We start from the raw sequence: 24,204 nt of genomic DNA, 5'->3' as shown, positions 1-24,204 counted from the left end.
AGGGTGCAACTGCCTTCCAATGACACTGACCTTTCCAGCTTCAGGCCTCCTCACAGACCTTTCTACCTATCCAAATTCTGACCCTCCTTCTGTGTACAAGAACCTAAGGCAAATGACATAAAAGTATCTACTGCCAAGGGGAAAGTTGACCAAGTATCCCTCAGAAGCCATTTACAGCAAAGCTACTGAACCTCATACCTGCCCACCTCTGAAATAAAGTCTTCAAAGCAGGTTTTCTCCAGTCCAATAAGGAGTACCTGTAACAAAACTGACAAAAACCCTAGAGGAATAAAATACAGGTCCTTCAGCCTAGCCCATTTCTTTCTGCATAAATCCTGGAGGTAGGAGCTGGAATGGGGAGGAAGAATGGGGTACCTGTGTTTACCTCAACCCAAGGGGATCTTGGTGCCCTGTTCATAAGTCCTGCCACCTCCCTTGTCACACCATAAAAGGGTCCTGGAGTGTCCAGAACACAAGACTCTAAGCTTCTGCATCTGAGATGATCCCCAATACAAGTTTACAGAAAGAAGACTCCTCTCTCTCCATGCACTGGGGCTAAAAGAAGATGCCACCTAGCAGTATGCCTGGGGCCTGGAGAGGCAATGACAGCCAGATGTGAAGGTATCCCTTGTAATGCGGATACTGAAGTCTTGGATGAGGCTATGACATCAACAGAATAAATTTTAAGAGGGGGCCTGAAGTTTGAGAACAGAATCTAAGGAAGGCTTGATTTAAGGATTGAAAAAAATATCGCTGATATAAAAGGGGAAAAGCAATGAGAGGGATGGGAAAATGAATGCAATGTCACAGAGGCCATGGAAAACAGGAAGGTGGTGTTGACACTATGAAATGTTGAATAGAGGTCCAGAGATGGAAACCTGGAAATAGATGAGTGGAATTCACAGAGAGGTTCTGAAAGTAAAGGGAGCTCAAGACAGATGCTGTCAATATCATCAGTAGAGTAGGGGTAAGGTCATCTGCTAAAATGTAGTGCAGTAAGGGTATGATTGAGGGAGTAAGAGTAATGAGATTTGGAAGAGTTACTGTGGCAAAAACGAGGTTTCAAAAATGTGAACATTAAGAAGTAACACTATACTCTGGGGTGGGGTCTCAACACCAGGGTAACAGGCCACATAAGAAGTAAGCAAATAAGTGGCTACCTGAGTGGTTATAATGCACAGAGCAAGGCAGCTGGAGCTGGACGAGCAGTGGCTGAGATACAGGTAGTGAGATGTTGGAAGAGTTAGGGGAATGGCATGATGAATGAGTTTCCCATTGCTGCTATAACAAATTACTACACATTTGTGGCTCAAAATAAAGCATAAATGCAGATGTATTATTTTACAGTTCCATAGGTTAGAAGTCTGGCATAGGTCTCACTACTTTCCTTCTGGAGGCAAAGTAGGGGACGACTGGTTCCCTTGCCTTTTCTCACTCTTAGAAGTGGGCTACTTTGGGCTCCGGAAGCAGGGTCTTGAGCCCTGGTTTTTCTCAGAACTAGCATATCTAGCCAGTTCTGCGTTTGCAGGAAGCTCGAGCCAAGGCCCTGCTTTCACCTGCAGAGCCAGTAATGCTGCCTGAGTTGTGTCATGCTCTCTCTCCTGCCTCCCTCTCACTTTTAAAAGGTCCCTTGTGATTGCACTGGGCCACATTGATAGCCCTGGAAAATCTCCTTCAGGTCAGCTGATTAGCAACCTCAATTTCATCTACAGCCTTGATTCACCTTTGCTATGTAACCTAACAGGTTTGGGGAAATAGGACATGGGCATCTTTAGGGGGTCATTAGTCTGCCTGTCACAATTGGAGAACAGATCTGTGGGAAAAGACAACAAAATAAATTGAGGTTCAAGTAAGAGATTTTTGAGTACTGAAGGAGTGATGTGAGATGTGGACATTGAGTATGCTGGTGGGGGGAAGACTGGGGAGGGTATCAAGAAACGAACTGGCTAGATACGCTGGTTCTGAGAAAAACCAGCAAGAACAAGTCAATACATAATGTCCTTCAAACTGGAGCATCTGGCTCCTGTCACAGGCCCCTGGGGACTGGGTGAAGTCAGGACAGTGGACATGATTCATTATTGTGCTTGAAAACAGAATCCATACAGACATCTGTGAATTCCCTGGATCTTGATTCCGTAATTTCTACTTAGATATAGGAATGGAAGAAAAGATAGTATGTAGCCTTTTTTCTGTTATTAACAAGTATCTGAACAAGCACAAACAGAAGTTTGGAAAATTATCAGGTTTCTAAATTATATCAGGACCAGTTCTGCATGGGGCTTATACTTACTATGTGCCCCTTCTTTCTTTACTCACCCATGAACGACCAGCTCTCTCCTCCATCTATTTCTATCATAAGAGCATCTGAATGGGGTTCGGGAGGCTGACAGCACAGGATCACCAGTAACTCTAAAGGATAGTTTCTATGACCTCCAAATTAAGGGAATTCAAAGAGGCAAAAATTGTCTGTGTCTCTCTAGATTTTTCAAAGAAAGGGGTACCCTGATTTATGAACAGGAGAATCTGTTTCCAATGACAGGCATGTCCCTATAATGGAAACTGATCCATTCAGCTATGATTGCTGAAGCAGTTTGATGGTATTAATCATAAAATCAAGTCATGTACCATCTCACTTATGTCATCAAACACCTTTCTGATCACAGTTTGGTTTAGCGGTCAAAATGAGCTGGGTTTAACTAGCAACCCTGACACATTTTCATAGCCGTGTGATATTAATCAAGTTAGCTGAAATCTTTGTGCATCAGTTTATCTGTAAAATGAAATGTTGAGAAAATTAAGCTGATTCATACAGTGTTCATCTCAGAGCCTGGCACAGGGCACATGCTTAACAAATGCTATTGTTATTAATAATAGTGTAGTCAACACAAGTAAATAGCAATTTGAATAGAGTAGTATGTTAAAACAGTCATAAACTGTGAGCAAAAAGATTTCATCCAGAAATACAGCAGTGATATAGTATTAATATGATAAAGCTTTATAAATTGTTTAAAGGAGAAAAAGAATCTGATCATTTTGATAAATGCTAAAAAAGCATTTAACGAATTAAACAGCCATTATTGTATTTTTTAAAAGAACACAAAAATTCCAACTGTTAGAAAACTAAGAATAGAGTGAACTTCTTTAATGATGAATTTTTATTCTGATAGTCACTAGAAATGTGCTTCTGAAAAAGCAATGCAACGCTAAAGAGTATATATGAAAAAGAGTTTCTTCATAGGAATGAAAACTGAATGACTTCACGATGTCACTTCCAGGTCTATAGAAATGGGCTTATTACCTAAACACAGCACTGGTGAGGCCCCACCCCCAGCTTTCTGGAAGGAAGATTCCAGGTGAGGAGAGAGAAAAATACCCACAGGCACTGCATGAGCTCCACCCCTTTTCTTTGGTTTCAGCTGTGCTAGGAAAGGCCTAAATTGCCTAAGAGCAATTCTAGCAAAGTTTTTAAGGTTTCTGCGCATGGTACTCACCAACTTAGTGGTATCCACTAAAGTACAACATAGAGGTGAACCTAATGTGAGGCTAAACCACAAGTATTTCAGGTCATAAAGAAAAAAGCCTTGCAGTGGAGATAAAAGCAGCAACACTACAAACATAATGGAAACTCCAGGATAAAGAGGGAATCCCTGCCACTCATCAGAGCTTACCTTGCACAGCACCACAAGGCAATCTCTGTGCCCGAATGCGCTACAGGTACCCACATGCTCAACATCTCTTGAGAAATTAAGCACTCTTCTAACCTCTCCTAAAATACATCTGCATAAACTGAGATGAGCTCTTACATCAGAAACCAAAAGCAAAAGAAGTAATTTTTTAAAAAATAAAACATTACTAACATCAATTTATGGTTTATACCCAACTTTGTTCTGAAATCTAGTCAAAGCACCAGATGAAAAGTTTTAAATACTGAAAAGAAATGAAAATGTGGTCATTAGTGGATAACATAATTATCTGCGTAAAGAACCAATATTATCATGAAAATGTCAAAAATTCACAAAGTTGTTCGCTAAGGTGGCCAGATACAATAATTTTTAAATTTTTTGTAACAGAAATGTAATCGGAAAAGTCCCAGGTAAAGTGGTATCAAACTATGTAACATCTAGGAATAAGTATAACAAGACAATGACAAGATATATATAAAGAAAATTAAAATGCTTAACTGAAGTGTCTAAATGGACATAATACTCCTAAGTAGGAAATCTCATCTTTAAATGAATATTTCACTTTTTTTAAATGAATGTTTAAATGCAATTTAAATAAAAAATAATGTTTTATGGCAAAGGAACACTTTCCAAATTGAAAACCATGCTTATCTAGAAGCATAAATACATAAGACTATCCAAAACTATTTTTCAAAGAGAAGTGAGGGTAAGCACACTCTACTGATGTTGAAACACATGATTATAAAGCCACAGCAATTAAAACATTGCAGTGACATCACCAAAAAACAGAAATTTGGTGAAAATAAAAGCATCATTATAAATGAGAAGAGGCTGGTGTTCCCCATAAATATCATGTAACTTAATGTTGGAGGGAAGGTTCTGGCATCAGATGGACTGTGAATGAGAGTCCTGGTCTACCACCTGCTCACTAGGTAACCTTGGGGAAGTAACTTAAAGACAGTCTCCCAGTGCACAAAATGGGGATACTACTGAATTCCCAAAGAGTTACTGTAAGAATTTGATAAGGTGATTCAGAAAAAGCACTTTGCAATGTGCACAGTAAGGGCTCAAGAGACTTTAGGGATTATAATTAAGTGAAGCTAGATGAATAATGGCTAAGATTTGGAGAAAAATTTGGACCACTCTCAAATCAATACAGATAGATTGAATAGCAAAAAATAAAGTTATATGTCTTTTTTTTTCTTTTGTTTTTTGAGATGGAGTTTCGCTCTTGTTGTCCAGGCTGGAGTGCAATGGCACGATCTCAGCTCACCACAACCTCCGCCTCCCGGGTTCAAGCAATTCTCCTGCCTCAGCCTCGCAAGTAGCTGGCATTACAGGCATGTGCCACCATGCCCGGCTAATTTTGTATTTTTAGTAGAGATGTCATTTCTCCATGTTGGTCAGGCTGGTCTCAAATTCCCAACCTCAGTTGATCTGCCCACCTTGGCCTCCCAAAGTGCTGGGATTATAGGTGTGAGCCACCGTGCCCGGCCTAAAGTCGTATGTCTTTGAAGAAAATATAGCACTTGTATTTGCCTAAAGAAATATCTTCTTGGCTGGGTGCAGTGGCTCATATCTGTAATCCCAGAACACTGGAAGGCTGAGGTGGGAGAACTGCTTGAGGACAGGAGTTCAAGACCAGCCTGAGTAAGATGGGGAGACCCTGTGTCTACAAAAGACAAAAAAGAAAGAAAAGAAAATATAAAAAATCAGCCAGGCGTGGTGCTACATGCCTGTAGTCCCAGTTACATGGAAGGCTGAGGTGGGAGCATCACTTGAGCCCAGGAGATAAGAATACAGTGAGCTATGATTGCACCACTGCACTCCAGCCTGGAAAACACACAGAGAGAGATCCTGTCTTTAAAAAACATAAAATAAATAAATAAATTTTAAAAAGAAATAACATCTTCTCTATTGGCAATGCACACTTCTCAAATTATTGACCTGACTCTATAAAAAGCACAATTAAAACATTCAGTATTGTTACGTAGCACTTTATAAAGTATAAGCTGTTACCATTAAATTTTTTAAAAAAAGATGTGTCAGGGAAGAATGAACCCTATACTCAATATGAACTCTGTTTTAACCTGTGGCACAAAGGAAAATGTCATGCAGTACATGTTACCTTCCTTCTTTCAAGCAAGTCACAGGCAACACAGACCTCGACTAAAACGAGTCATACTGTGGTAAAATCTAAAACGCAAGTGCTTAAAGCACAGGGAAGTTACCAATCTTATAAAACGTTTTGCTCTAGAATCTACTACTGCACTCAGCATGGAGAAGGTCCTCCTTGTTTGTGGAAAAAACTCAGGCTTTGGTGCCAAAGAGGGCAGGAGGGCAGGGTATGAGTCCTGGCTCCGTGCTAGCCGACAGTGGATCCCTGGCCAGTTACTCAGCTTCTCAGTTTTTACATTGGTAAAATAGGCTACATGTTTTGTAGCAGATCATGATAAGTCCTAAATTAAATAGTGAAATAAGGGATCTAACACAAAGGAGATATTCATGAAAAATAGTTCTTTCTGTTCTTTATGTCTGATGTTGCTTCTCCTCCTCTTCTCACCCTCTTTCCCACCCTCCAAAATACTTTTCTGAAAACAGCTTTTTCTTTTCATAAATGGATCAAGGACCTAATTGTGCACATTAACACTGCAGAAGAAAACAAAGGAAATATGAAAGCCAATTTGACATGAATCCAAACTATATACAGCCATTGTCTTAGTACATTCAGGCTGCTATAACAAAATACCATAAACTAGTGGCTTATAAACAACAGGAATTTATTTCCCAGAGTTCTGGACACTGGGAGGTCCAACATCAAGGTACGGACACACTCGGCGTATTTTCCCCTCATCGTGGTTCATAGACAGCGCGTTCTCAACCAGCAGCTCTCTGAAGTCTCTTTTCCAAGAATACTAATCCCAATCATGAGTCACCACCCATATGGCGTCATTACTTCCTAAAGATCCCTCCTCTTCATACTATCACATTGGGGAGTAGGGTTTCAACATATAAATTTGGGGTTGGGTGGGGGGGACACAAATATTCAGACCATGGCAGTCATTTAGAAACACAAATAAAAATAAATAAATAAAGGTCATTCATTTTCCCTCCAATCAGAGAGACCAATGTTGGCATTCTGGTGAATATACTCCTAGAAACTCTCCATATCTCTTTTTATATGTATGTAGGTGAATTATTTTTTTAAACAAAAATGAAATCATAATCAGCAACCATTGTTAACCCACTTGTTTACTGTAGTATTTGGTGAAAATTTCCCATATCATTAACTATTTTCGACTTCATTTCAAAATGGCACATAGTAATTCCATTTTATATCATTTATGTTATTTTTCATTTTCCTGCTATTTTAAACAATGCAATGATAGTTACTGCAGTTAAATCTTCTAATATGCTCATGACTGCTTAGGATGAATTACTAAAAACAGAATTGTTGGGTCAAAGAGTATGCCAAAAGGGTCTTGATAAAAATGGCCAAATTGCCCTCCAAAAAAAAACCTGACCACATCACTCTTCAGCCATCAATGTATTTGCTAAGATTTAAATGTTATGTCCCCCCAAAATTCATATGTTGAGATCCTCACCCATAAGTGTGTGGTATTAGGAAAAGGGGCCATTGAGAGGTGGTTAGGTTATCTTGGCAGTACTCTCATGGCTGGGATTATTGCCCCTATAAAAGGGGCCAAAGACCCCTCACCTTTCTACCATGTGAGCTCAGAGTGAGAGGATGGTGGTCTATGAGGATATGGGCTCTCAACACACTCCACATTTGCCAGTGCCTTAATCTGGGACTTTCCAGCCTCCAGAACTGTGAGAAATACATGTCTGTTATTTTATAAGCCCCTCAGTTATATGGTATTTTGTGGATCGAGCAGCCCAAACAAAACAGAATTAGAGTATTTTTCCTCTTTTATCCTTCCTAGTTTACTTCTAATTGAATTTTTCAAAGCTTAACACCACTGACTGTACTCAGTTTATCTGTTGTCTTTCCCTCAGCCCAAACCACATTTGGGCATTCCTCTTACAATGAGATTTTTTATAATGCAAGTGAATATAACAAGACAGATTAAGTAGGGTATGAGCTTTGCATTATGCAGACCACTATGATTATAATGGAACTAAACTCTTGAGTTCAAGTTCATATGTAGTAGGACAGGCTTGTTAAGATACAGTTGCTTTTGCATAGTGACTGTACCTTTTGTTCCAACAATGACAAGAATGGGTTACAAAATATTGTGTTAATGAGAGTGCTGGGGCTGTGAGGTCAGGAAAGGAGTGTCCCTTGAAACAAAACTGGTGCAATCACAGGTGTACTCAGGGGTGTTTGTTTTACATCTACTTAATTGTGAACATTCATGCTCCCTAACTACTGGGGTTTCTAAGGAAATATAACTGATTTCTAGATTCTAAATTCCTTTTCCCTTTTGGAACAATTTTCTATAGAACATGGTTTACCATATGTTTAATATTTTTAGGTTTTTTTTTTTTTTTTAAGATGGAGTCTCGCTCTGTTGCTCAGGCTGGAATGCAGTGGCACGATCTCTGCTCACTGCAAGCTCCGCCTCCCAGGTTCACGCCATTCTCCCGCCTCAGCCTCCCAAGTAGCTGGGACTACAGGTGCCCGTCAGCACGCCTGGCTAATTTTTTGAATTTTTTTTAGTAGAGACGGGGTTTCACCGTGTTAGCCAGAATGGTCTCGATCTCCTGAACTCGTGATCCGCCCGCTTTGGCCTCCCAAAGTGCTGGGATTACAGGTGTGAGCCACTGCGCCCGGCCAATATTTTTAGTTTTTAAGTAAAGCAGGTTTTCTTTTTGTTTTGTTTTTTTTTTGTTTTTGTTTTTTTTTGAGACGAAGTCTCACTCTGTTGCCCAGGCTGGAGTGCAGTGACGCAATCTAGACTCACTGCCACCTACGCATACTGGGTTCAAGCGGTTCTCTTGCCTCAGCCTCCCGAGTAGCTGGGACTACAGGCATGCACCACACATCCAGCTAATTTTTTTGTATTTTCAGTAGAGATGGGGTTTCACCATGTTGCCCAGGATGATCTTGATCAGGTGATCTGCTTGCTTCGGCCTCCCAAAGTGCTGTGATTACAGGCATGAGCCACCACACCTAGCCACAAGTAAAGTAGTTTTTGCAAACAGTGTGAATGGAAAAGTCAATAATGTTGAAAATGTTATCAAACATTTTCAAAAGTGATAATGTAGAAAACAGAAAAGAAGAGGAAAAAAAAAAAGTAGCAACAGTCCATTGAAGCCCACAATGACAAAAATGCCATTCACATGGGCACTGCCAAAATGACCTAATTTGTTCACAAATTTGTTTAAGGTAATCTATGACACAAAAGATCTCTTTCCCCAGTCCTTCTATGTCTGAGAATGTCTTGTCTTTGACCTTGAAAAACAGCTTTTGCCTTACAAGTCTGAAGAGATTTTAATTCCTCTGGCATTTACCACTAATGAAGAAGTCTGTTTCTAACTTTTTTCTTTGCTCCTTTGTAGATAATGTTTTAAAAAGACCATCTCTTTATCATTTATTCATGACCTGTAAACATTTGCTACAGTTATTCAGAGCACTGAGTATTCCCCATAATTCTGCCTAAGGTAAGCTCTTATTTCTCCACTTAGGCATGCGTCTTAGCTCATGAAAGCATCTTCTTATCTGATTCCAGCTTTGATGACTGCTTCTACTCCCGAGGTTCTGTCCTCTTCACCAGGAACACCTTTGATCCTCAGACTCTTCATTTACACCTCTCATATCTGTCGTCTTCTCTTATCACATTTTTTTTTTTTTTTGGAGATGGAATTTCACTCTTGTTGCCCAGGCTGGAGTGCAATGGCGTAATCTCGGCTCGCTGCAACCTCTGCCTCCTGGGTTCAAGCGATTCTCCTGCCTCAGCCTCCTGAGTAGCTAGAATTACAGGCATGTGCCACCATGTCCAGCTAATTTTTGTTTTTTTAGTAGAGACAGGGTTTCTCCACGTTGGTTAGGCTGGTCTCGAACTCCCGACTTCAGGTGATCTGCCCGCCTCGGCCTCCCAAAGTGCTGGGATTATAGGCATGAGCCACTGTGCCCAGCTTCTCTTATCACTTTCATTCCTTCAGCCACACTGCATGCATTCTGGGGGCACACCTCAGGTTGGTTCTCTCACTACCCAGGTGTGTCACGAAAACACTAATTTGACTTCATTGATGGTCCTAAGAAGTATAGGCCTAACTATTTTCATCCAAATAATTTCCATTTATTTTACACCCAAATCCCTTAAGCCCATTCTGCTTGATTAAAAAAAAATATTAATTGGATTCTTGGCATCCTTTTTCTACATGAAAGTCCATTTTAATCCTGTGTTCTTTGATGTTCTAAGATTTAAAGTACCAGGATGATCATTACTTCTGAACAGAAGAGCAATGTTATTAGACACTTGTGGCTTGACCTGTTTATGTTTAGAAATTGATTTATCAAATGTAACATAACTTTGGCTCCCTGAACTTGCTATGTAAAACAAAGACAAATGATGGACATGAAATCTTCACATGTGTAGTTAGGAAAAAAACATTAAGAAAAAGTAATCTGTCTATGGAAAACTGTCGGGTTGCCTTTGTGAGAAATAACTTAGTAGTCTGTTACTTCCATGTTGTTGAAAAACCAAAACAGATATCAAAGGAAAAGTAGAGGATTTCATTTTTTTTTTGTTTCTTTTGAGTTCAGGAGGAAAAACTATGATTTGAAATGATTAATATAGACATTACAGATTTTATACTGAAAGCTAAATTCATTCTTTGTACTGCAGAGGCTCTCTTTAAATAAATCTTTGACTATGATAATCAAAAAATGAGCTATGCCCTCTTATTTAAGTGTTTCATGTTTGTTATAATGACCTCCCAGTACAATTTTCTTAAAATTCAACTTCACTATCCAAGATCTTGGTATTCACCTTTTACATTAAAACATTACATAATTATAATATATTTTATCCCAATTTAGTCTTGTCCCCCCCTTATTTATAAAATGTGTCCATCTCTTTCCAATCTTATGGCTGCACAGCTATGTTTCAAATGAAGAACTTCCCTACACTGAAATTTTACCCATATTTGTAAAATTTCCATTTCTATCTCCATATTCATAGAAGCAAAGATGTTCACTACTCTAAGTTTAAGAAATAATGAATTCCTTTAATATAAAAGAATCCGGGCAGGGTGCCGTGGCTCATGCCTGTAATCCCAGCATTTTGGGAGGCCAAGGTAAGTGGATCACTTGAGGTCAGGAGTTGGAGACCAGCCTGGACAACATGGTGAAACGCTGTCTCTACTAAAAATACAAAAATTAGGTGGGTGTGGTGGCGTGTGCCTATAATCTCATCTACTTGGGAGGCTAAGGCGTGAGAATCACTTGAATCTGGGAGGCAGAGGTTGCAGTGAGTCGAGATTGTGCCACTGCGCTCTAGCCTGGGCAACAGAGCAAGACTCTGTCTTAACAAAAAGAAAAAGTATCCTATGATATAGTTCATGTCAATTTAATATATTTTGATATTTTAATATAGACCAAACATCTTTTAATACATTTATAAATATTCCAAGGTGCTTGTATCAAATTTAACTTAATAACTAATTTTGAAAAATGTATTAAGACATTATCACCAAAAAATTCCTTAAGAGTTTACACAAACAGAATAAATGAAAAAGGAGTACTTTATATATTAGTAAACACAAATGAAAGCACAAAATGGCTCAGTTCACTCGTTCTAGAAGGATTTTTTGATGCTTACTGTGTGCCAGGTGCTACGCTAGGTATTGGATCTAGATTTATCTGACGCCATCTGCCTCAATATAATCTCTCCACTTCCTTTCTCCTACTCCCCTCTCAAAAACAAAGCATTTTTAGAATCAGCACCATATTGTTATGAGGCAACTCTAGTGACTCAATCTTTCCGAAGCATCCTTTATTAGTATCTCAACTGTTGTGTTTTCCTAAGTGTCAGGAGATAGCAATGGCTTATTACTCAAGGATTAAGTGAGGCACAGATAAAAGTAATTTCACAAGTAAAAACATTATTTTGTCAAAATACACTTCTTTAGATCAGGCAGACGATGTTATAGCTGTGGAATAGATACCTACAGAAAGTAATTATTTTGTTATATATTGCTTATAGAACTTCATGTTTGTCTAATGCTTTAGATTTTTGCAAAAGCTCTTACTTTTACTTTATTTTCAACTCTTTTTTCTGATTAATATTAAAAATAACTATATGTAATATACAAAAAAACTGCCTTGCAAAATTTCTGTAAGCAGAGAAAACAACGATCAACATATTGTTATATATTCTCTTAGTCTTTTTTCTATACATTCATTATTATTTGTTGTCCGTTAACTTTTCATTTTGGCTCTCTGTGTATTCACTGGATTACTTTTGTTTTACACATGTGGATTCATCTGACACCTGTAAGTAGCAATTTGTAGGCCTTTCACCTGAAATTTAGGCCCCTCTAGACAAATCTACCTGGCACCTCAAAAACATCTCCAAACATAAATTCATTATCTTCTTTCCTCCTTCTTGAGCTTCCTAGTCTATAAATTTTTGACTCTGTTTTTATTTCTCCCTCACACACTATACTGACCATCAAATGCTGCTGTGTGTCCCTGCAGTGTGCCCCTTCCCCTAAGCCCTAGTCTCAGACCAGCACAGCCTGTCTTCATGTTAGATTCATCACAGAATTGATGGTAAACTAAATATAGAGCAAACAAAAAGTAGAGAATTTTCTTTTCTCTTGACATTCTCCTCCAATGGCTCTTCACTGACTACAAGGTAAATCCCAAATCCTTAGCAAGTCAACGAGATCCTCCCATTTTCTTTCTTTCTTTTTTTTTTTTTAGACAGAGTTTCACTCTTGTCACCCAGGCTGGTGTGCAATGGCAAAGTCTCCCCTTCCGTCCTAGACTAGAGCCACCAAAAGCAGCAGTGAACTGGGATGCTCTTGACTTGAGGTCTGATGCTCCATCTAGTGGTAGAGAACATCGCCTTGGGATGGGACTGAGAAACACGCCAGGTCAGACGCTGGGAGAGTCAGCAAACCTGCCAAGATGAGAGTTTGTCAACTCTAGTCAGATTTGGAAAGGGTCAAGGAACTCAGGAATTCCACTCAGAGGTTTTATCTAAGCACTGGGTTCTCCTGAGGAAATGCCTCAAACCTCCAAACTGGTTGCTATCATTGCCAGTCTTGAGAGATGATAAGCTTTAATGACATTTCTTTTTTTTTTTTTCAGAGACAGTGTCTCGCTCTGTCACTCAGCCTGGAGAGCAGTAGATTAGTGTACCCTCCAACTCCTGGACTCAAGCAATTCTCTCACCTCAGCATCCCAAGTAGCTGGGACTATAGGCATATGCCACTACGCCTGGCTAATGTATTTTTTGTAGAGACAGGATCTTGTACATTGCCCGAGCTGGCTTTGAACTCCTGGCCTCCAGTGATCCTCCTACCTCAGCCTCCCAAAGTGCTAGGTAAAATTACAGGTGTGAACCACTGAGCCTGGCCACATTTCTTTACTTATTGCTACCAAATAAAATTACAGGATACTTCTGACCCAATGACTACATTATTACTTATGTTTTTCCAGAGTTTTCTTGAAACTCCAACAATTAAAAATAGAGTATTCATTTATCTATGTATTAATTATTCCTTTCAATGCACACTTAAAGAGCACCTGTCACGCTGAAGACACTACACAAAGCTAATACTCTAGGGTCTAAGTCACCCCAGCCTGTACATAGGTAATCAAGTACATCCATAATAACAATGCAGAAAGGCAGTCTAACCCGGACAGGGACAAGGAGGGCTTCTGGAAGAAATGATGATTGAGCTGATTTTGTTAAGTCAAGTAAGAATCAGTCAGGTAAAGAGTGAAGGGCATTGTTTCAGACTCAGCATTATACACGCGACAGAGTATACCACATAAAAAGGCTATCCTAATACAGCGAGAAATCATTTAAAAAAAAAAAAAAGCATACGCTTTGGGGTCGGGTGCAGCGGATCATGCCTGTAATCCCAGCACTTTAGGAGGCCAAAGTGGGTGGATCACTTGAAGTCAGGCGTTCAAGAACAGCCTGGCCAATATGGTGAAATCCCGTCTCTACTAAAAGAATGAAAATTAGCCAAGCATCATGGCGTGCACCTGTAATCTCAGCTACTCGCGAGGCTGAGGCAGAAGAATCACTTGAACCCCAGAGGCAGAGATTGCAGTGAGCTGAGATTGTGCCATGGCACTCCAGCCTGGGTGACAGAGCGAGACTCAGTATTTAAAAAAAAAAAAGAAATATATATATATGCTTTGGGAGGCCAAGGCAGGAGGATTGCTGGAGGGTAGGACTTCGAGGCAGGAAGACTGCTCGAGGCTAGAAGCTTGAAACAGTTTTATGGTGAGACCCCATCTCTCGCTCTAAAAAAAAAATATATATATATATATACACATACATACATATATATATATATATAGCTGGGTGTGGCATCATGTGCCTGTAATCCCAGCTACTCAGGAGGTTGAGGCAGGAAGACTGCTTGAGCCCTGAAGTCGGAGGTTGCAGTCAGCTATCATCCTACCACTGTACTCCAGCCTGAGTGACAGTGCAAGACCCAATCTCAAAACAAACAAAAGATATGAAATGCAATTTTCCTTAATCCTCTTCCTCTTTTTGGAAATAAGGGATAATATTTAATATTTACGTTTTAAGAGGAAGCTTATTAATAGCACAGAAGTGTCTTTCAACAGGTTGACAGTTACAGCTTTTTATAAGATACTGAATAGCTTGAGTTTAAAAACATCCATTAAGACATGTAATACATTATACAATCATCTTAGCCCACTGTAAAGCTACAAACCACATGCTTTTGGCTGCCGAGAGAGCATCTGCCTGTATGGTAGCAACATCAGCAATGCAGCACTTATTACTACCTCAAGGGCAGTCCATTTTATCTTTGAACACTGTTGGAAGGTTACATTAAACATGGATACAAGGTATGTCTTCCTGTAACTTTGGCATTAACTAGGACCAAGTTTAGGGCACCTCAGAACAAGTGTCATTGCTCTGCTACAAGGCCACATTTCATTTACCGTATTCTGTGTGTTCTCAGTAACTGCCCTTTGCTTTCTCTCCCTTTCCTAGCAATCTCAAGTATGCCATGACCTGCATGCCACGCCATATGTCTTCTAACACTGTTGGAAGGTTACATTAAACATGGAGACATGGCCAGGTGTGGTGGCTCATGTCTGTAATCTCAGCACTTTGGGAGGCCGAGGAGGGTAGATCACGAGGTCGAGATCGAGACCATCCTGGCTAACATGGTGAAACCCCGTCTCTACTAAATATACAAAAAATTAGCTGGGCGTGGTGGCAGGTGCCTATAGTCCCAGCTACTGGGGAGGCTGAGGCAGGAGGATGGCGTGAACCCGGGAGGCAGAGCTTGCAGTGAGCCGAGATCGCGCCACTGCACTCCAGCCTGGGTGACAGGGTGAGAGTCCATCTCTAAATAAATAAATAAAATAAAATAAAATAAAATTTAAAAACCATGGAGACATAAACGTATGGCTTCCTGTAACTTTGGTATTAACTAGGACCAACTTAAGGGTGGCCCAGAACAAGTGTCATTGCTCTGCTACAAAACCATATTTCATTTACCGTATTTGCAGTGTGTTCTCAGATACTGCTCTCAGTTTTCTCTCCCTTTCCTAGGAATCTCAAGTATGCCATAACCTGTATGCCATGCCAAGTTCTGATTCCTAGTACCCTTTATTTATTTCATTTATTTGCATTCTGTTTGAAAGAAAATCCATGGGTGTATGTGATAGTAGGTGTGAGATGGATGATTCAGGTCAAGCTAGATATGCCACTTCTGCGAATGTAGTTTCAGATGCAGGGGTTGTTCTGAGAAACTATGTAACACTGTGGACTCATTTCAAGATTCCCTTTAAGACTCCCAAGTGTCTGAGGTCAGGAATTCAAGACCAGCCTGGTCAACATGGTGAAACCCCATCTGCTAAAAATACAAAAAATTAGCCAGGAGTGGTGGCGGGCGCCTGCAGTCCCAGCTACTCAGGAGGCTGAGGCAGAAGAATTGCTTGAACCTGGGAGGCAGAGGTTGCAGTGAGCCGAGGTCATGCCATTGCATGCCAGCCTAGGCAACAGAGCAAGACTCCTCAAAAATAAAAAATAAAAAACAGCCTCCTAGGGTTTTTTTTTTTTTTTAACTGACAGATGCTAGGCCATGTCTCCTCCATTTTCTACTGTCTAGCAAATGACAAAAAGTACAGGCATTTCTATCAGCATATTTATGAATATGTCTACATACATTAAGAAAAATATTTCTCAAAAAGGAAAGTGACTCTTCTTCAGATAAATGTTTATTAGTACACAATACATGCTGGGCACTGTGCTAAATGCTGGGAACACAAATTTAAATGAGACATTATTTTAGTGTGATCTCCTTACACAAGATTATGTCTATAAAGCAAGGGCCAGGGGCACACAGCAGCTGCTCCATAAACTGTTACCATTATTATGATCCATCACAAATGATAGTCTTTTAAAAATTCTTATAGGCTTTTTAAATGAAAATACTGCAGTAATGCCATGAATACTCACCAATACTATAATATCTCTTTAGTTCTGTACGCCTGATCTCCTTTAACTGATTACTTTTTCTCTTTTTCTTCTCATCAGTCATATATTCCTCTTCCACAGCAATGTTGTACTTGTCTGGCTCTAAAACTACTGTATTGGCATCTTCCTTCCCAGTATGAGTCCTTGTAGCTATAGCTGAGGCTGTCTCTGCATTTTGTTTGGCTTGTTTTTTCTTTTTCAAACTAGGAAAAGAGAGGAAAAAAAGAAAAAACATTGGAGAGATGATTTGCTGGTAGAAATTGTATTAATTTCATGCTGCTGGGCTTTGAAAACTAATGAACTGATACGGAAAACACTTTCCTTATAATATGTTTCATTACATTTATTGTTCTTTTTTATTTTCTAATCACTTACAAATTCTTACATGGAGATCTGTGACCTTTCTTCAATTTGATATAGTCAATACTATATCTCATAAAATTATTGAGAACTGCCATAGGCCTGAAGAAAAATGAGATTCTTCCATAGGCTATGAAATGTTGAATATTTTTAAAAATCACAATATATGGTTATGTTACTAGAATGCCATGTTTGGAAGATTACATTTTAAGAAAATATTTCTGGTTTCAGTGGTACTTTTGGACTGATGGGCAAGCACATTTGTAAAAACAAGCCCTTTGTAATTGGCTCACATACCGAGTAAAAGGATTTGGCAAGGTGTGAACTGGGTCACATAAGAGTAATTCTTTTCCTTTAAACATATGGCAATAGTAGTGAAGAAAGAGCTGCATTTCCTAAGATAGAAAATGCCATAATGTCAACACATGATTTTCCTCATGATTACTGATAGCTGGCTGATTATTAGTTAACATATTCGATGTTACAAATTCTTTACTCTTGAGCCAAAGATGTGTAAGAGACAAAGTTTATCAGAATTCACTGAAAGCCAATACCTCAAAATATTTTCAGTTGACACACACTCTGTAATTAATGGATATGTCACTCTGTACTTGACAGTCGAGAATGTTTTTGCCTTACCAGAATCTAAGTGCTTTGAGAACAAGGGCCTTGGCCTCTAGTATATGTTGTACTCTACTCATATGTAAATATATACTTTTAAATTATGTCCCTTTTCCCTGTGCCTACACAGAAAGTATCTAGGCACAGTTAGATTTATCTTATACATTTCTATTTCCTTCACCCTCTTGAGCATATGTCCAATTTGATGTTGGTGAATGGATAAGAACCTGTTTGGGTAGAAAAAAGAGATAATTGTAGGATACACAGGGTCTGAAACTTGATATTACACTGCATTGCTCTGTGATGTCAAACAAATCAGTTTGACATGCTAGAGAGGTCCCTCCCTGAGGCTACAACACTTAAGAGAACCCTGACCTCAGGCTAGGAATTTCACACCTTGAGCCTTAGTTTTCTTATATCTTAAATGGTGACAATTGTACTTCCTTGGGTCTCTAATAGGATCTTTTATTAGGCTTAACTGACATAATACACATCAACATATAACACAAACAGAAACAGAAATAGTAAAATATCCCCTAATACAATCATAAAGACATGACAACTAAGCATGGTAAGAAAAATGAGACATTCGGCTTTGAGATAAAGGTCCCATATTCCAACAAGGTATTTCAACTAGGCTATTATTAACTGAACACTGAGCAGCCAGGTTCTTAGATATTCATTGGCTAACAAATTAGTATATGGCATAAGAGACAAAGCAGCAGAGGAAAAGTCATAGATGAATATACTCCCCATCTCTTAGTTTAGCCATCTTTTAAGGTCTGTTTAAAAGACCAAAACTGGAAGTCCTAGCCAGAGCAATCAGGAAAGAGAAAGAAATTAAGAGTATCCAAAATAAAAAAGAGGAAGTCAAACTATCTCTGTTTGCCAATTATACAATCAAATACCTAGAAACCCTGAAGACTCCTCCATAAGACTCCTAGATTTGATAAATTCAGTAAAGTCTCAGGATACAAAATCAATGTACACAAATCAGTAGCACTGCTACAGCAACAATGACTAAGCTGACAATCAAATCAAGAGCTCAAGGACAGTCAGAGAAAAAAGAAAGAGAAAAAAAATAACTCAAAATATCTCTATAAGGAAACTTACAAAACACTGCTGAAAGGAACTGTAGATGACATGAACAAATAAAAATACATCCCATGCTCATGGACTGGGAGAATCAATATTGTGAAAATGACCATACTGCCCAAAGCAATCGACAGATTCAATGCAATTCCTATCAAAATACCAACATCATTTTTCACAGAATTAGAAAAAACAATCTTAAAACTCATATGGAACCAAAAAAGAGCCCAAATAGCCAAAGAAATCCTAAGCAAAAAGAACAAATCTGAAGGCATTACCCGACTTCAAATTATACTACAAGGCTATAGTTACTAAAACAGCATGGTACCTGTATAAATATAGATATATAGACATTGCAATGCAACAGAATAAAGAACCCAGAAATAAAACCAAATACAACCAATTGATCTTCAACAGAGCATACAAAAACATAAATTGGGGAAAGGAAATCCTATTCAATAAATGGTGCTGGAAAAACTGAATAGCTATATGTAGAACAATGAAACTGCATCCCTGATCTCTCACCACACATAAAAATCAACTCAAGATGGATTAAAGACTTAACTCTAAGACCTGAACCACAAAAACTCTAGAAGAAAACCTAGTAAAAACTCTTCTGGGCTGGGTGTGGTGGCTCACGCCTGTAATCCCAACACTTTGGGAGGCCGAAGCAGGCAGATCACGAGGTCTGGAGTTTGAGACCAGCCTGACCAACATAGCGAAATCCCATCTGTACTAAAGATACAAAAATTAGGCTGGTGTGGTGGCATGTGCCTGTAGTTCCAGCTGAGGAGGCTGAGGCAGGAGAATCACTTGAACCCAGGTGGTGGAAGTTGCAGTGAGCTGAGATTGCGCCACTGAACTCCAGCCTGGGTGACAGAGAAAGACTCTTTCTTAAAAACAAACAAACAAAAAAAACTCTTTGGACATTGGCCTAAGCAAAGAATTTATGACTAAGACCCCAAAAGCAAATGCAATAAAAACAAAACAAAAAAAATGGGACCTAATTAAACTAAAAAGCTTTTTCACAACAACAAAAACAAAAAGAGATCATGAGAGTAAACAGACAACTCACGGAATGGGAGAAAATATTTACAAACTATGCATCTGACAAAGGACTAATATCCAGAATCTATAAGCTACTCAACCAGCAAGACAAAAGCAAATAATCCCATTAAAATGTGGGCAAATGACATGAATAGATATTTCTCAAAAAAAAAAAAAAAAGATATACAATGGCCAACAAATATATGTTTTAAAATGCTCTATATCACGAATCATCAGGGAGAAACAAATTAAAACCACGGTGAAATACCACCTTATTCTAGCCAGAATGGCTGTTATTAAAAAGTCAAAAAACAATAGATGTTGTGTGTGGATGTGGTGAAAAGGGAACACTTATACATTGCTGGTGGGAATATAAATTAGTACAACCTTTGCAGTATGGCGATTTCTCAAAGAAATTAAAAGTAGATCTACCATTCGATCCACCAATCGCATTACTGGGTATCTACCCAAAGGAAAAACAGTCATTATACGAAAACAATACCTGCATGTATATGTTTATTGCAGCACAATTCACAATTGCAAAGATACAGAATAAATCTAAGTGCCCATCAACTGATGAGTAGATAAAGAAAATGTGGTCTATATACACCATGGACTACCACTCAGCCACAGAAAATAACAAAATAATGTTCTCCGCAGCAACTTGGATGGAAATGGAGGTAAGTATTCTAGGTGAAGTAACTTAGGAATGAAAAAATCAAATATTACATGTTCTTGCTTATAAGTGGGAGCTAAGCTATGAGGATGCAAAAACATACATAGTATAATAATGAACCAGAGGAAGGTATGGGATGTTGCTGAGGGATAAAAAAATTACATATTGGATACAATGTACATTACTCAGTTGACAGGTGCACTAACATTTCAGACTCCATCACTATACCATTCATCCACATAACCAAAAACCACTTGTACCACCAAAAGCCATTGAAAGAATCATATAATTAATAATAAATAAATAAATAACCAAAAATCACCAACCAAACAATTGGAGACTCATAAAAAGGAATTATTTTCATTAAACATATTATTTTCTATCCTCAGATTTTAACTTATTTTTCTGGTAAAGGAGTAAATAGCTCTAGCAAAGATCAGATAATGCACCTAATAAAACAATTTCTCTCCTGATCAAAATTTCTCTTCTGATCAAAAGTCCTGCGTGAGGCTCAAATGATTCTGCAGCAATCTACATACCACACAGAGCTTGTCTCTTAACATTGGAAGGCTTATCTATGCAGAGAACTGATCTCTTTCTCCAAAATGATGGGCCGATTCTGATGTAATGACTAATCAAAAACATGTTTGGGATTAACTTTGTTGCTCCCTTCCAAAGATGATTCCTTCTAGGAGAAAAGAGATGTCAAATATTAATTCTATGCAGCCTGAGCTATGCTGCTTCTTAGTCTTCAGAATTTTTCCACTTTAAGTTGATTTAAATGTCCTCGTTTCACTGTCCCCACGATAATTAAACTCACTCAGATCTGGAGCATGTGCTTTGATGAACGGCAGCACTGTTTGGGGACATCTCATTAGAGACTCATTTTCCTCATGGAAATAACAAAATGGGATACATTGTTTTATTTTTCTCTCCCTTTTCTACACAGACTATTATTGTCAACACACATAGCCAAACACAGTTGTTACTTCAGAAAAAAAGCTAGAATACCTTAGAAATTCTACAATCAGCTAATCTTTTGCTTTGACTAGAGTACTCATGAGACTTTGTTTCTCTGGAGATTATCAATATAACTAGAATATTCTGATATTGCAACTGGAAATCAGATGTGTTTCTGGAAGCCCTCTGTAAAATCCTTCCTTCCAAGTAAAGAGATCAATTTCTAACACTTTTTGCAAAGGGGAATAGCTGCCAACCTGAAGAATCTGGTAAAGTTAATGCTCTTCAAGCATTCCTTTTCAGGGCTTTAATCTTTCAGTCCTTACTTTTTGTTTTTAAGCCAATATCTATCTTGGTAAGATAGTCTCACAATAGGGATTTGTTATCATTAACTTAAGATAAACAGAAAAAAAAATGGTCTTGCAGAAAAACGAACTCTCATTATTTCATCTAAGCATTTTTCATGACCTCAAATATACACTGATTTTATATTGTGGGCTAAAAATACACTTGGCAAATCATCTTAGACGATGAGTGACTGAAAAATAATGAAATACATTTAAGATTTGATTGCCGTGAGTACAAGTGGGAAAAAAACCAAAACCTTTATTTTGCATTTGTCTTTCTTTAAAATAGATCACAGTTACATAAAACCGGTGTTTCAAATCGTAGTCAAGCCTCGTCAATTCTATCTTCTAATCCTATCTTTCCCACTCCAATTTACCTTCTCTTCACAATCTCTGCTTTGTCAGGCTTTCATCATCTCTGTGACCTAGACTATGTTTTATGATATTATTTATTTTTCTTCTTTTATTATGAAAACAAAACATGTCATAACAGAAAATTTTCAAAGTGCAAAAATGAATAAGACTTAGATCAAATGCAGTGCTAACGTAAGAAGCAATCACTGTTTGGGGAAGACAAGGTGAAAGCCAAAAGACAAGACAAATGACACTGTGGGCTTCCCCAAGGGCAGAAGAATGAGGCAATGTGGCTCGCCACCACGATTCCGAGCTTATTTATACCTTTCCATAAAGGAATATTAAAAAGCTTTTTAAATTCTGGAATCTCTTGGCTTTTTTACATTAAAATGGTGTAGACACTTGTAGAATGCACACAAACTTCACTTTTTCCCTACTAGTGTTCCAGCCCAGAGTTAGCCGACTGACTGCAGAAGTGAGCAAGGGGCTCCTGCTAAATAAATCACTTGTAGTAGCTGAATGAAAACTGGTTTTCTTCTGAAGCTTTTTCTTTTACAAAAGGAAATGAGTGTGGGGCACTGGCAGTAAGCAGAGTCAGGGTCTTGGGCAAGTTCCTTTCTTGCATGGCACACATTAGGTACTCAGTAAATATTTCTTGAGTAAAATAATGGAAAATGAGCCCATGTTCTGAGATATGCTGCTTCTTAATCTTCTGAATTTTTCCACTTTAAGTTGATGTAAATGTTCTGATTTGGTTGAGATCTGCTACTCTACAAACAGCCATTTCACAGCTTTCTCTGATTTGCAGCATATTCTCCAAAAGGAACTCCCATCTTCTTATTTAAGCTACTTGATTTTAAAATAAAATATATTAGCCACACATTATTTATTTATTTTTTATTATACTTTAAGTTCTGGGGTACATGTGCACAACATGCAGATTTGTTACATAGGCATACATGTGCCATGCTGGTTTGCTGCACCCATCAACTTGTCATTCACATTAGGTATTTCTCCTAATGCTATCCCTCCCCCAGTCCCTCACCCCCCAACAAGCCCCAGTGTGTGATGTTCCCCGCCCTGTGTCCAAGTGTTCTCACTGTTCAATTCCTACCTATGAGAGAACATGCAGTGTTTGGTTTTCTGTCCTTGTGACAGTTTGCTGAGAATGATGGTTTCCAGCTTCATTCACGTCCCTGCAAAGGACACAAACTCATCTTTTTTTACGGCTGCATGGTATTCCATGGCATATATGTGCCATATTTTCTTAATCCAGTCTATCACTGATGAACATGTGGGTTGGTTCCAAGTCTTTGCTATTGTGAATAGTGCCACAATAAATATATGTGTGCACGTGTCTTTAGAGTAGCATGATTTATAATCCTTTGGGTATATACCCAGTAATGGGATCACTGGGTCAAACGGTATTTCTAGTTCTAGATCCTCGAGGAATCGCCACACTGTCTTCCACAATGGTTGAACTAGTTTACACTCCCACCAACAGTGTAAAAGCATTCCTATTTCTCCACATCCTCTCCAGCATCTGTTATTTCCTGACTTTTTAATGATCACCATTCTAACCAGTGTGAGATGGTATCTCATTGTGGTTTTGATTTGCATTTCTCTGATGACCAGTGACGAGGAGCATTATTTCATGTATCTGTTGGGTGCATAAACGTCTTCTTTTGAGAAGTGTCTGTTCATATTCTTTGCTCACTTTTTGATGGGGTTTTTTCTTGTAAATTTGTTTGAGTTCTTTGTAGATTCTGGATATTAGCCCTTTGTCAGATGGGTAGACTGGAAAATTTTTCTCCCATTCTGTAGGTTGCCTGTTCACTCTGATGGTAGTTTCTTTTGCTGTGCAGAAGCTCTTTAGTTTAATTAGATCCCATATGTCTATTTTGGCTTTTGTTGCCATTGCTTTTGGTGCTTTAGTCATGAAGTCTTTGCCCAAGCCTATGTCCTGAATGGTATTGCCTAGGTTTTCTTCTAGGGTTTTTATGATTTTAGGTCTAACATTTAAGTCTTTAATCCGTCTTGAATTAATTTTTGTATAAGGTATAAGGAAGGGATCCAGTTTCAGCTTTCTACATATTAGTCACACATAATTTAAAATGTACTGAATTACAGACTGCTTTAATTAATATTAAATTCACAGTTATTTATGACTTTGTTCTTAATTTTAAAATTTGGGATCCATGTGCTTTTAAAAAAATGCAACATAGACATAAATATCTTGTATGGCATTGTTCAATATGGTAGCCACAGGCCAGTCACCCATAGTTACTACATTTAAGTAAAATTGACTTTAAAATTATTCTGTTGTAAGAAATACACTTCCAGACTCATGTCCTAGTGGTTACTCTACTGGATAATACAGAATACTTCCATCA

The 24,204-nt window shown here is 38.5% G+C and overlaps 1 protein-coding gene across 8 annotated transcripts in view; it reads right to left on the bottom strand.

Moving 5' to 3' along the window:
- NCOA7 (nuclear receptor coactivator 7) overlaps nt 1–24,204 on the bottom strand; it is a 159,132-nt gene that overhangs the window by 62,850 nt on the left and 72,078 nt on the right. For all 8 annotated transcript variants that reach the window (XM_033234471.1, XM_033234473.1, XM_033234470.1 and 5 more), the window contains one exon: nt 16,337–16,557. In XM_033234471.1, the coding sequence (XP_033090362.1) occupies nt 16,337–16,557 (221 nt within the window). The remainder of the gene's footprint in view (nt 1–16,336; nt 16,558–24,204) is intronic.

This window comes from Trachypithecus francoisi, unplaced genomic scaffold (assembly GCF_009764315.1).
Source record: "Trachypithecus francoisi isolate TF-2019V2 unplaced genomic scaffold, Tfra_2.0 Lachesis_group15, whole genome shotgun sequence".
Lineage (NCBI taxonomy): Eukaryota > Metazoa > Chordata > Mammalia > Primates > Cercopithecidae > Trachypithecus > Trachypithecus francoisi.
The sequence above is the reverse complement of the archived record's forward strand: the minus strand, read 5'-3'. Positions and strand labels throughout refer to the sequence as shown.